At 44.6% G+C, this 13,696-nt stretch overlaps 1 protein-coding gene across 5 annotated transcripts in view; it reads left to right on the top strand.

Annotated features, from left to right (window-relative positions):
* IL1RAP (interleukin 1 receptor accessory protein) overlaps positions 1-3,934 on the top strand; it is a 48,153-nt gene extending 44,219 nt beyond the window's left edge. For all 5 annotated transcript variants that reach the window (XM_071812649.1, XM_071812650.1, XM_065844868.2 and 2 more), the window contains exon 11: positions 2,636-3,934. In XM_071812649.1, the coding sequence (XP_071668750.1) occupies positions 2,636-3,360 (725 nt within the window). In that variant the 3' untranslated portion in view covers positions 3,361-3,934. The remainder of the gene's footprint in view (positions 1-2,635) is intronic.
* The last annotated feature ends 9,762 nt before the right edge of the window (positions 3,935-13,696 follow it).

Raw genomic sequence — 13,696 nt, 5'->3', positions numbered from 1 at the left:
ATAGAAAGATGGGAAGGAAACACAATCTCTGCTTGAGAGACCAAGCCAGGGTGTTGAACAGAAATCTTGGAAATCTGCCCTAACCACAGAAATCAAACTGCCTCTTAAGCTGCTTTGCTCATCACTCTCCAGGTAGTTGGGTAGAAAAGGTTCATTCAGCATCATGTTTTCTCATCCAAGCCGCTTTCTTGGCGTTTTCCCTTGTTTGCATGCTAACAGGTAAGTTGAGAGAGAGCCTAGCACTTCCATAACATGAGCAAAATGGATTATTGTGCCAGTCTATGGATTTGGGGTCTATGGGGTATGAGTATGGGATCTATGACCCCACAGTTTTTATTGATCTGGGACAAATGTGTGGCTCTTCTTGTCACATTTCTGGGGTGAATTAGGGGAGACACAAGTAACCAACAAAAATACATGGTGTCCTTTGTAACTATTTAGTAAAGGTGGAATTTTTTAGTATAAAGCAGATCTCCAGGAGTATCTTATTTCCAGCTCTGTTGGTACCCAAACCCCCACAGCATTCTTGCTGCCTGTCCCATCCTGTGCTGTTGGTATCACTGGGAGGAACCATCCTATCTGGCCACTGTGAAATGGCCACTCAGGATTTTGTAAACTGGACATCCCAAGGTACCCTGCTCAGTCAGGTCTAAATGCACCCCATTCTCACAAATGAAATCTATCTTCGGGAATTTGAGCATTTTCAGTGCCAAAAAAATGCTGAGTCTCAAAAAGTGTTGCAAATTCAAGATTGATAAAAGAAAACTGACACTGTCAGCTCAATCAAAACATTTTGGTTTGGCAGTGTTGGAATCCTTCACATTAATTGAACCTTTGCTTTTTGAGCAGGCAGGTAGAATAGGTGACCTCCCAGGGGCTGCTCCTGCCTATGTTTTGCTGTGATTCTACAATTCCAGTTTCAAAAAGAAAGTCCTTTCAAACCAGCAAAGAAGCTTTTTCTTTCAAAACGTGTTGAAGCTTCACCGATTTCAAAATAGATCTCAACCAGTTACAGAAAGATTTGTATGAGGACTGGACTCAGTAAATTGAGAGATTGCTGCCAATTCTTTGTGCCTTTGAAATAGGGTGGTAAGAACGTTTCACAGCATTAAGTGACGATTCTGACAGAACTGACTTTATAATCTACTTTCGGTTTCAATGAATTGGTGTTTTCCTGTGTGTGTCAGGGAAGAAAATCCCCCCAAACGTTGTACACAAGAGAAAAATACTCCAAATACTTTGATTTAAATTCCGGTATTATGTTAATGAGCCAAACAGTGCTTTATTTTCTCCATTATGATATTATTGTTCAATCATTTTTCCTGTTCCAAGTTCTTGGTCCCAACATAATCTGGTGACGAGTTTTAAAGCTAGTCATATATCTTTGAAAAAAAGGTATTGCTCTGGACAGTCTTGAAATAAGATGCATCCAGGTGCAACATGGTGCAACTTCTGCTGTGAGATAAGGAAAGAAGCAGCCAAGAGCTGGAATTATAAGAGGCATTGCCATTGCAGGGAAAGGGAGTTATTTTTATTTATATAAAAGACCAGTGTTCCACTGGCAGGGAGGGAGGGGAGTCTGCAGACTGAGGAATCATGGCTTTAGCAGTGTGAAGGGTGATGGAAGCAGCAGGTAGCTCTTGTCCTCAGATCAGCTCTTTGCAAGACATTCCTACGTGGTTTTTCTTTCTGTTTGTGCAAGAGCTCTTACTCTAATGTTCTCTGTCCTGCTTGAACACCACCTTGTCCTCAGGTCCATATCAGGCACCAGCACTCAGAACGTGGATGGGTTTTGAAGTTTTTACAGTTCTGTTAATCAGCTTGGGTTAATTTGCTAAATGCCATGGCCCTATTAATTCCCATCCTTTCCACTGCTCACGTATTAGACACCTTCAATATGCTTGCTGCATCCCAAGCCATAGATAGAATTCCAAGGACATCCTTCAGGTTTGCTGCTTTTCAACACTCATAATAGAAAAGATGCTACCCTTGCCTGGCACCATTCCAGCTCAGCATCTTGCTGAGCTTTACAAACTGCAATTAATCCCAATAAATGCTTTGAAGGACAGTATTTTCACCTCCCATCACAGCTAGAGGAATGGATGGAGATGTTTAAGGCTGAATTTTTTGCTTTCTAAGTTTGGAGGCTTCCTTTTCTAGATGAGAGAGCACGAGAGAGGGGGCGGTGGGTCTCAACCTTGGCAGTGCAAGCTGTGCCACAATTACATGCTTGCTTCACTTTGTTCCCCTCTGTGCAAAGGGCTGTCAGAGCTATAGGCAGGTGGTTCCCAAACAAGATCTGCCCTTTATCAGACACCTGCACTTCCCTGGGCAGCAGTGATGCCGTGCAGGGCAGAAGTCAGAGTATGGTCCTGGCTTATCCTGCCATCCTGTCTTCTCGTTCACCATTTCAGCCTTCTCAAAAACCCACTGCAAAGCTAAAATGCTGCTGCTGCTTCTGCAGTCCCTGCCGGCAGGAGTGTGGGGAAGTCCAGAGTCACTGACTGGGCTCGTGCCAGGTTTTCCTCTGTGGGATGGTGGGATCTGTGCAGGCATGCCACCAGCTTCCTTCAGCTTTTCTCTCCCTGCTCCCTCCCCCTTGTACACCCCAATTCCTCTGCCCTTGCACTCTTAGATACCACTGAAGCCGTGTTTGACTTCATCCAGAGGAGCCGCAGGATGATCGTGGTCCTGAGTCCTGATTACTTGACAGAGAAGAGCATCAGCCTCCTGGAGTTCAAGCTGGGCATCATGTGCCAGAACGCCATCGCCACCAAGCTCATCGTGGTGGAGTACAGGCCACTGCAGTGCACCCACCCCAGCATCCTCCAGCTGAAGGAGTCCGTCTCCTTCGTCACCTGGAAGGGGGAGAAGTCCAAGCGCTCCGGCTCCCAGTTCTGGAAGGCGCTGCGGCTCGCCCTGCCATTGCGCAGCCTGAGCGCCGGCGCCGGCTGGAACGAGAGCTGCTCCTCGCAGTCGGACATAAGCTTGGATACTGTCCAGAGGAGAAGGAGCCGGTTGAAAGGGCAGCCTGACCCACGGGGCACCATGACAGGGACTCTCGTTCCTGGAGGAACAGCCCCAGCCCCCGAGTCAATGGCCAAACATCGAGCCAAGCACTTCTTGACGTGCCGGTGTTGTGGGACCTATTGCAATGGTGGCAGCAGACTCAAGCGCAAACATCGGGCTGTGGCTGAGCCCAAGTGGGACACTCATCTCTGCAAGCCAGGCTCAGCCAGGCCCACGGCACAGGGTGTTCAGGGCAGAAGTCGACCTGATCCCCCGCCGGTACAGGGTCCCGCTCTTGCCCTCTGCCATTACAGTGACCTGTCAAACAACAATGACTTCTACGTACTCTAGCCAAGAGGCTGAGGGCATCGCAGGTGCTGGGCCTGCAAAAGAAACTCACTGCAGCCTCAGCTAGGATATTTAAATGATACTGCAGGCTGACGTGGTGCCATTACCATCAGTCCCTTGCCAGCACAGAGGACTGCAGCAATATCACCGGTGCTGGTGATGTGAGCCACTGACCTGCAGCTGCACACAGAGCAGCGGCTGGGGGCTGCACGCACAGCTCCTTCTACTTAATTTAAATTGCAAAGTGGAGCTGAAAATGTGTTTCTCTGGCGTTGCTTTTCCCCAGCTGTGGTCATGTTTGCCGCAGGGCTGCTGCTGGGATTGGATGCAGGAGGACAGCTGGGGGTCAGGATGGAGGGATGGGGAAGAAGCCATGCTCCTGGTGGTAACTTCTGGAGGAGGGGGAGCAAGGCTGCATTTTGCAAAGGATAAGACTTTGCAAATGAGGGCAATGGGAGCCCCAGCCAGTGCAGGAATACACCATGCGGTATTGTGCATTATTCACTGTGGTTTAAAAGAACTTGGTCAAAAATTTTAAGACAAGTCCCGTCTCTCTAAATAAAACTGATTTCTTTAACCTGCTGTTGTTAAAAGTGCCGTGGGAACTGGTAAATGCTGGAGCCTTGTTCAGCAGCTGGTGCCTGGGAGGGTGGTGTGCCCAAGCTGGCTGAGGTCCCCTCCCATTCCCAGTGCTGCCAGTGGGCTCCTGGGCTTAGTTCCTCTCCTGGTTTCCCTGTATGATGAATTTGTTCTGTCAGTTGTGTGGCCTTTCATGCAACACGAAAGAAAACCATTACAAATCTAGAGAAATATGATTTTGAAAATTCTCCGAGTAGTCAATGAGCTCAGGGATAGGAACAAGACCTAAAACACTCACAGAAAACCTCAGGCAATGGCGCTGAGGGGTCAAAACTCAACCACACTTCATTAAATAATTGAAAGAGCCTTTGAACAGTCTCCCTGGGGCTGAAGTTTCATCAGCCCATTGAGCTGGCTGTCAGCAGCATTTCCCACTCTTCATCTGCAATGAAAACTTCATTTGTCTCATTCTGCTTTGTATAGTGACTTCTCTCCTCACTGAGGAAGGGTGCTAATCCTGGGGGTCAGCTGCCCAGCTTCAGCTGATGCCAGACCAGGTGATATACTGCATTTGTTTTCTTTCCCTGAGACAAAAATAAGAGTCTCCTTCACTGCTCTGGTCAGTCTGGTTGCTGCCTCTCAGGTTGGCAAGTAATAATTTTTCTTCTGCCTTGGAAATACGAACCGAGCCCTTGGGGTACGGTGTCTGTGGCGTCTGGGACAGACCCTTATCTGATGTCCTCAGGTGCAGCCTCAGAGAAATTGCTGGAGCTGTGAGGAAGGAAGGGGCCTTGTCTTGCCCATTTTATTAGCGCTGAAGCCCAATTATGATTCACACTCTGCCTTCCTTCCCTCAGCAGCCCCTCTTCCCCAGTATTGTTCCCACTTTTTCCACCCTTTCTTTCTGAGATCAAGCACAGCTGATGGCTCTCCCGTTACAAGTCTCCGTGAGCTGAATCCTAACAGCCCTGCTGCAACAGACCGAGAACACAGAACTGGAAAAAAACTGGTGCTGAGTCAATCTAAATAAAATAAGGGCAAAAAAAACCCCTACCAGCTCATAGGAGTTAGAAATTCAGACTCCAGAGAATTCTCCAGGCATGGTTTTCTTCGTCATTTCAAGTAGATGCATTTTAAATGGCTTAGAAAAGTTTTATCCATACATGGTCATTCTCTGTGATCAAAGAGGAGCAGCAGGAATGAGATATTTGGAAAATTAGCTGATAAATTGCCAAATGCTTGGTGAGAAGTAATCACAATACCCCTAAATGTTTAATGGTTCCAGTTGCTTACAACTAGATGTGGAATGGTACTGTCAATGAGTCTGGTAGAGCTGAAAACATGAGCTATAAAACACAAATAATTTTCAATCAGTCAACCTCCATAGTGAGCGCATTTGTTATTTTTTGGTATTTAAACAGCTTTTATTTACAGACTTTGCCCTTATTTGACCATGGTGTTGTCTCGGTTGACTACAGTAATCCAAAGATGCAGGAAACAACAGCTGGACCTTGTAACAGATATATAAAATGGCCAAACCCAGCCTTTTTGGGTAAACTGTCATCTCTTCATGAAAGAACAAATGCAAACTGGTAAAAACCATTGCTTCTCCTGTTGTTTCAACAGAGCTAGCATGATTTTACTACCCCTTTTACTACCCACCAAACTGACCCAGGGTTTTGGTTGCTCTCACAACAAATACTGAGGCACAGCGGGTTTGAGTGTGTGCAGAGCCTTTGCCCCCAGAGGCCAGGCCCACAGAGCCTGAAGCCTTCCTGTGCTGGACAGGGTGTCTCAGCAAGGACACAGGGACTAAACCCTAGAACAAATGTCAGTTGTATTTGAGGGCATTTCCAAGCAACTTCCTAAGCATGTTGCTTGGAAATAACCCCCGAGCATCAGCACAAGGTCCTGCTTTAAAACTAGATGCGACTGTTTGCACAGGGTTTGAAATCTGCTCTCCGAAAATAAGTGCAAATCTGTTTATGTCCTATCTGATGCTGACTGGTGCAGGTGGACTGTAGTCACTGCTCTCTTCTCCAGTATACATGTATTTGTCAGTTGTATACAAAAATACAGTTGTTTCCAAAGTTAACGATCAGCACAATGCTGTCATCCCCTTTGCCCACCCAATCCTCACAAGAAAATGGTTCAGAGGGGAGTAGAGTTAGTACATATGGAAAATTTCCACCATATCCTAAAATAAAAACTCCTATATAACCTTGTATGTCCTACCTATAGCATGCAATTGTACAAGGCTACCAGATCATAATGTGCAGTGTTACCCAGAGGTTTTTAAACTATGGAAGTCTGGTGGTGTCATGAAGACACCAAGCAGAGCTAGCTAGGCAGTTGGGGAACACAAGCCAGTCATTTAGTCTATCGCAACACCAACTTGTGTTCACTTCAGTGACTGCAAATCTCTGCTACCCAGGAGGTCTCTCCCTGGCAAGTTCCCCTGGACATGCCAATAACGGGCTGCTCCTCACATCTGAAATGCTGAATGACTCAACAACCTGCAAGAACTTCTACAAATACTCTTCTTCACAACAACAAGAGTTTTGTTCTCATCTATTACACTAGATGCTGATCTCAGAGCATCTGATCTAAGTGTATTTATAGCAGACATTTTCCCAAATGATGACAGGACTGTGAAGAAACAGACAGATGCCAGAAATAGGGAAAAGATGCTTCAAAGCCTTAATCCTTGCTCTATTTTTTTTTCCTGCTGTTGGTCTACCACAAATCTCTGTTATGGCACCCAGCTCTGGGATGGTGTCTGCCCAGTGTGACAATACCCAGTGTAAGAGCATATCCCAGAGCCACATCAAGCAGGCAAGAGAAGACCATAGGAGGGTATGCAAGACTGTGCACCTATTGCATGGAGCCACACTTGGGGGACGTGCTCCCTGCTCACCACCCAGGCACTCAGCCCCATCTGGCACCCAGGAAGATGCAATGCTGTTCTAGAAATGTATGAATTAAAACACTGTGGCAAGAGCAGGCAGCAACACTAATGAATGACCCCATTGCAGCCTGCCCAAATCCATGTGAAAGAGGCAAGGCTGGACTCTTGTTCATGTGGGTATTCATGGTACGCACCATTACTGGTTGTGCTGTGGAGAGGCTGTGGTTCTAAAAAGACAATAAATACACCACTCAGACCCCATTGTAAAGATGTTAATGAGACACATAAATGTTGCAGAACAGTTTGTAGAAGAATATGACTTTAATTCTGCATAATACCAGATAAGGTAATGGTCAGACACAGGTGGCACAACATTTACACTGGTATATCTGTAATCAGGCTAATGATTTGTACTTTGCTAAAACTATGTGCCACAAAGCCATTTGGCTTGAAAACATCAAAGAGTTTTCCAACTCATCAGTATTTGTTTAAGTGAATAATCAGCCTCACCCTTAATATCATACCTGATTGTTGTTTTGCCTGGTTTTTTTGCTTCTAGACAGGGTTCTCGTTCTACCTTCCCCTGCTGCAGCAAAGAGACTTTTCAGGGATTTTTCTGTCCATGGGGGTATTTACAAGCTGTTGCCAACTCGTCTGGCAATCCACTGTCCATGAAAGATTTATTTGCAAGTTTTCCAAAAGGTTTTCTTCCTTTTCTATGGTGTTTAATCATTTTCAGACTGCGAGTGGCAGAAACGTCTCTCCTGTTGCCTGGGCTGCACAGGGAGCTGAAGTCCCTGATCCATAGCTATTCATTGCTTCCCACTGACTCTTTCCTTCATGCCACCACATCTCAGTGGGAAACCAGATTTCATTGCTCATCCATTCCAACACCTTTTCCAAGGAGGTGTTATGGCTGAAGTGTCCCCCAGCGCTCCATTGGCATGATCTTAGACAAATTTTTTTGTTATGCTGCACTATATCTGCTTGGGGCCAGTTCATCAGGCAACCCAGATCACGTTGCATGCTCGATGAAGCGGGAAATAGTGATGACAGATAATCTTTGTGCCATCTGCCACGGTTATTAGCAAATGATGTTTTATTTATCTCCAGATCAGGCATGAAGATACCAACTCCCATTAGAAACATGTTCAATGACAAGTTCTCATCTTTTGAGATCTATAGGTCAATGGATGAAGAACCAAAAACCTGCTGTGAATGTGCATAGGGTGATGTTTACAAAACACGACCACATCTATGCACCTACAGTTACCAGCCAAGCTGGAAATACTATTGATGGGAAAAGGTCATTTGGGAATATCTGCTCCCATCGAGCAATGTTCACTGGCTAGTATTTTACGACACCAACACCTTGAAATTCCTTATGTGGGCAATTCCATATTGATTACTCTGTGAATGAGCCTGCAGTGACTCATATAACTCATACAGATTCACAAAGAACTTGAGTTTACCATTAATAGGAAATCCCATTGTTTGGTTTGTTGGTTTTTGGTTTGATTTTTTTTTACCTCCTCTCTTGTCATCAAAGACGGCACAAATAGCACACGATGATATCAACATTTTCCATGAAGTTTTCTTAGCAATCTATATCCATAGCAGATGGAAAATATTCAGTTCTGATTTGGGCTTCTATTTTCTTTAACATCAACATGTTTTGAAAAGTTTTTTAAACAAAGCTCCGAATGCGGTATACCAAGAGTGTCTGAAACATGTTGGTATTCCACTTCTGTTTTGCGTACAGCATGTTGTGTTAAGACTAGTCCCTTTTAAAACATTTCAACTTCAATGAAAACAGCATTTTTCTTTGAAAAACAGCTACCATTATAAAAACACCATCAGACCTGTATCAGTTATCACACTTGCCCTTTTCTGCATACTGGCCCAGCATTCTCAGTTTTCAGTATTTGCAGTTTCTCAGTCTTCTAAGATTTATTAAAGAATTAGGTCAGTGATGCCATGAGCTCCTCAACCAACCCTCTAGCAATTGAAAAGCCTCCAACTGTATTCTTACAGCTAACTGGAAAAAAAATCAACATGTTTGCATATCAGATCATATTAGCTCCTCAAATCTCACTCATGTTTGTGTATCAGGTCCAAGAACTTGGCTATGGATAATGCCTTACCACCTCTTTCCTCCCATATATTGCCAACACAAATGGAGATGTCTCTGAAGACAGTAATTCATGCCTTCTGCTTTGCTCACTCTCTTTCAATGCACACTGTTGCCAGTGAAAGAAAATTTTGCTCCATTCATGCTCACATTTTAATTGCACGCTCCTTTCTGGAGGCAGGCAAGAGTAACATCCATCATTTTGTTTCACATCTCTGCCTCAAAAGCATCTGCTCCACTTGTGGTGATGCACAAGAAAGTAAGCTGCTTCTCCCATTCAGTGTCAGCCTCACTGGCACATGTTCATTCACCTGCATTTAACATCCTGACAGAGTCAGGCAGCATTTCAAACTCACTCACCATACCCTTCAGATTTGCACACATAAAAAAAAAGAGCAACGAATATCTGGCTATTGTCCCCTAATGTCTGCATCTGTTTTGGCTGGTTTGGCAGCACAATCCTGCCAGAGTCCTGGTTCACCCAAACATCAGTAAATGCTCAGTTGGTCTACTTTTGCCCAGCATTTGGCATGAAGCTGGATCTGAATGAAGAAAAGTGAGGGTATCTGGGCTATGTCAACACCTGGTTACTACCCCACTCCTCACGTAAGTATCCCATATAGGGCTGTTCTATTAATGCTGGGTGCTAGTTTTCTGCTTGCTTGGCTTGATGCTTCCTTTTCTGTTGAGGTCTTCAAGGATACAGTTTAATAAATGCCAGTAGTGTCAGCAGAATCCATATATATCACTCTAATTTTAAGTATTTATTATTGCCTCTTTTGGGACATATGGAAATAGACCCAAGTAACTGGGCTAAGTTACCTGTTTCCCTGGGGACACCTTGCACCTCTGTTTTGCTTTGTTCTTATCCCTGAGCCAGACCTCTCCCACGTGCCTTCTCTCCTGCCAAGCTCCTACACACAGACACCATTGGGAAGATGACTCCAAACCTAACGCTTTGCTCAGTCTGGCTCAACTGCTTGCAACTCTTCTTACATTTATTTTATGCCAAGGGGAGACCCAAGGCCACTACCTTGTAAACTAGATCAAGATGATTTTGCTTCCCATCTTCTTTTCTAATTTAGCCACCTCTCTTTCTTATCTGTCTGTATCTGAAGCTTCCTGATAACTATTGTCATGAAAATAAGCAGAGTCCACATATTTCCAGCTGCTCTACCCACCAGCCTGACTATTAGAGGGAGGCAAACTTAGCAGGTGGATGGGACTCACCATCTGGCTGTCCTCCAGCCTACCCATTTGCTTTCTTTCTCTTATTTATTCCTCACTGAAATATAGCAGCTTGCCTCCTGCCCTCATACCCCTCTGCTATAGCAGTATCTGGACAATTCAATCTCTATCTCCTCCATGAGTAGGGAAGCATGTGCCAGGTGGTACACATGTCAGGAGACATCTTCTGCTCTACTTTTATTTTGTGCCACCCCAGTTGCCACACACAGCCTGACAGTAAACTTCCTGAAGGTACGTAAGTCTCCCCAGTTTGGCCCTGCATACAGTGAAGAAGTCAACACAACAGATGCTTTTGAGCAATGACTTCATAGCAAGCATGGTCCAAATCTGTGTGCAGACGCCTGTCTGCCAGTTACCAGCGTAATGCATCCAGATCCGAGCAGCCTGCAGGGTGTCACCTCCTGTCACCGGCTCCTTATATTTAGTCTCTTGCAGGTGACGTTATGAAAGGAGATGGAACAAGGAAAGACATGGCAGAGAAAATAGATCACATCATTCCAGTTTAAAATAATTGTTAATCCTGGCATTTTCAGTTTGAGTTTTATTTATGGTAGAGTTGGCTTGGGTTTTTTTGTTGTGTTTTTTTGTTTGTTTAAATTCAGCACTTGGCAGCAAAATAGCAACTCTCCATTACAGTACTACAAAGAGAAACTGCAGCCACTCACTTTATAGACCAAAGCTAACCCTTTTTACTCCCTGTTTAGTCAATGCTTTTATGGAAACACTGGAATAAGAGAAACTTGTCCGAAAGCAAGCTTTAGGACTATTGTTGAGAATTCACAGCTGCCTGGCTGGCACCTTAGCAGTATTCCCCATTAGCTGCTGTCACCTTTATAGCTCAATTGGAATAACTACTGCATTATTTGATTTTTATTTCTTTCCTCTCAGGTTGGCATTTGACCTTTCTTTTTAAATATCATATGCTGTAACTTCCCTCCCCTTATAACTAGGGATAGTTAGAACCTCTTGCTGCATCCATCCCTGGCTGCAGAAGCAGAACAGACAGGATTGATATTAATACTACACAGTAGTTACACTAATATTTTCCTTCTTTTTTTTGAAGATAGAAAGCTCCAAATAATTAAGTAGCATGGTTAGCAGGTGACAGGGAGAATCTTTGCAAAAAGTCCCACCTGCAGCAACTCCTTAACTGACTCAAACAACTCCCTTAAGGGTCACCCCATTAACTAATCAGACAATTATTATTAATTACAACAGCTGTGTCTGAGGAATATAGTTAGGCAAGCCCTCACAGTAATGACTGGGAAGCAGTGTTGGGATGTTTTGCAAGTAGGTGGTGGAAGTGAAGATCACTAGAGATTGCTTTTCTGTGGATCACTATGGTAAAGTATGGCTTACTTTTTCCTTTAAGAGAGAGTACTGAGGGGTGAATATCTGAGTACTTCCAGACCCTTTGCTCCAGGTAATTCCTTTTGTGCTGTGGTTTAATCCCAGATAGTGACCAAGACCAGGATAGCTGCTTGCTGGCTTTCCCCTTGCCCCCGAAGTGGGATGGGGAGAGAACTGAAAGGGATGGAAGAAATTAATGGGTTGAGATAAGAACAGTTTAATAAGACAACAATAAATATAAATAAGTGACAAGAAATATTGTATGTATTAAGCTCAGTTTGTTCAGGTGCAATGCAATTTCTACATTGTCTCTATGGAAAAATTGAACGCAAATGTGCTGGTGTTTTGCTTTCAAAATGAGCTCTTTTGAAGTTTTGGGTGTCCAGACTCCCAGTACTTTCAGAGCTCACTTGACAAGATTGCCCTCTTTTGTGTATCCTCATATCATGTTGCAAGCCAAAGGGATGTTTTAACTAGTGAGCCTAATGGTCTTTAGTGTTCTCGCTCTCTCTCCATGTTTTTGTGCAGTTAACCCTTTTTATGAAGCTCCTCTAGATTAGCTGTTGTAGTGCACAGACCATCTGACAATGCTAGGCTGGATCAACTCAAACCAGTTTTTTTCTTTTTCCTCTCCTGTCCTGACTATTTACTGCTGCTATCTGCTGGCCCATCTGCTTTTGAAGAGGTATGTGCAGAATCTAGTAAAAGCATGACAATGTGTTCATGATATGCTCTGCACAGAAGCAGTCAGGTAATCATGGATGATAAATACATGTGAAATCCATGACTAGTTTGTACCTTCCCACTGTGCCATCAGCTGTAGCTTGTACAGACTGATTAGCACACTGGGAGTACATCACACCTTTCTGAAGTGCCTGTGTGTGGGGGGGTAAATATGAGCAGGTTATTTTGTCCTTTTCTGCCTCTTCAGAGATGTTTGGGCTCCAAATATACAGTTCCATGTATAGGGGTGAAGGGTTCATTTTTTTTCCTTGTAGCTGCAGCCTTCTAGCAGCTGTGCTGTTAGCCCTTGCTATGTTTCCAGGGTCAGACAATCTTCTACAGAGATTAGTGCTGTTTTCTATAGATGGACTCAGACAGTGCCCCTCAGGTGGAGCCTAAAAAGCAGGTTATCCTCATAGGAGATGCAACCAGCAGCTTGCAGTTCCCCCTGCATTAAACACACAGCAGAAAGGTCAGTAGATGTCTGGAGGGGTTCCTTCGGAGAGGATGGCAGCACGGGGCTTGGCCATGGATCATCCTGCTCAGAGCAATTTGCTGGCATTCACCTCTCATGGGCATTGGCTTCATTCACATTTCTACCACAGGACAACACACCTTGCCAGTCTGATAAGGCGTCTATTTTGAGACATCTTACTTGATCTGAACACTCTCGTGTAGAGGCGTCAGCTCCTATTGCATTAATGTGCATCTCGGGAGTGCTGTGATGTTTGCTCTGTGCTCAGGATGGGAGCTCTTCTTGCTTCCCCCACCTACTTCACATGCTGATACACACACTTCAAGCTGTCCAGTGTATCTCAAGAGAGCAGAAAGTATTTGCTAAAAATATTTATGCAGAAGTTATTTGTGGCCTGGCCCACATCAACCCTGTGGCAGCTGTTACACAACACTGCACAAAGAAGCCCTTATCTGGAGGAGCACACAGACAGTTTTATACCCCACAAGTTACCAAGAAGCAATCCTACTGACTTTTCAATCAAACTCTAGGAATTTGAGGCTTGGATATTCAATTTAGATGTCAAATCTTGTCAGGCAGGCTCTGCCAAGCTGCTTTCTCATGCCTTTCAATTCAAAGGGGGCTTCTGGTAGACAGGATAAGAAAACGCTGCACCACTCCAAGGAACAGTACCTTTCCCCAAAAAAAAGCTAGAGGCAAAACAGGTCTCCCTAGCTGGAATTTAGCTCAAGATTAGGATTATTTTTGTGCTCTCCATGTTGTAGAAAGCATCACAATAGCCTATGGAGGGGGAAAGGAGACTTGCCCCTTGGCTGACACTGGGTATGTATCCACAGGGCTGTGCACAGAAGTTGGATCTGGCCCACAACTGGACTTCACTGCTGGAGAGCATATCTAGGCTAGGTGGCTTTTGGCTCAAGCTCTA

Source organism: Patagioenas fasciata, chromosome 9, assembly GCF_037038585.1.
Source record: "Patagioenas fasciata isolate bPatFas1 chromosome 9, bPatFas1.hap1, whole genome shotgun sequence".
Classification (NCBI taxonomy): domain Eukaryota; kingdom Metazoa; phylum Chordata; class Aves; order Columbiformes; family Columbidae; genus Patagioenas; species Patagioenas fasciata.
This window is presented reverse-complemented; position numbering and strand designations above follow the sequence as displayed.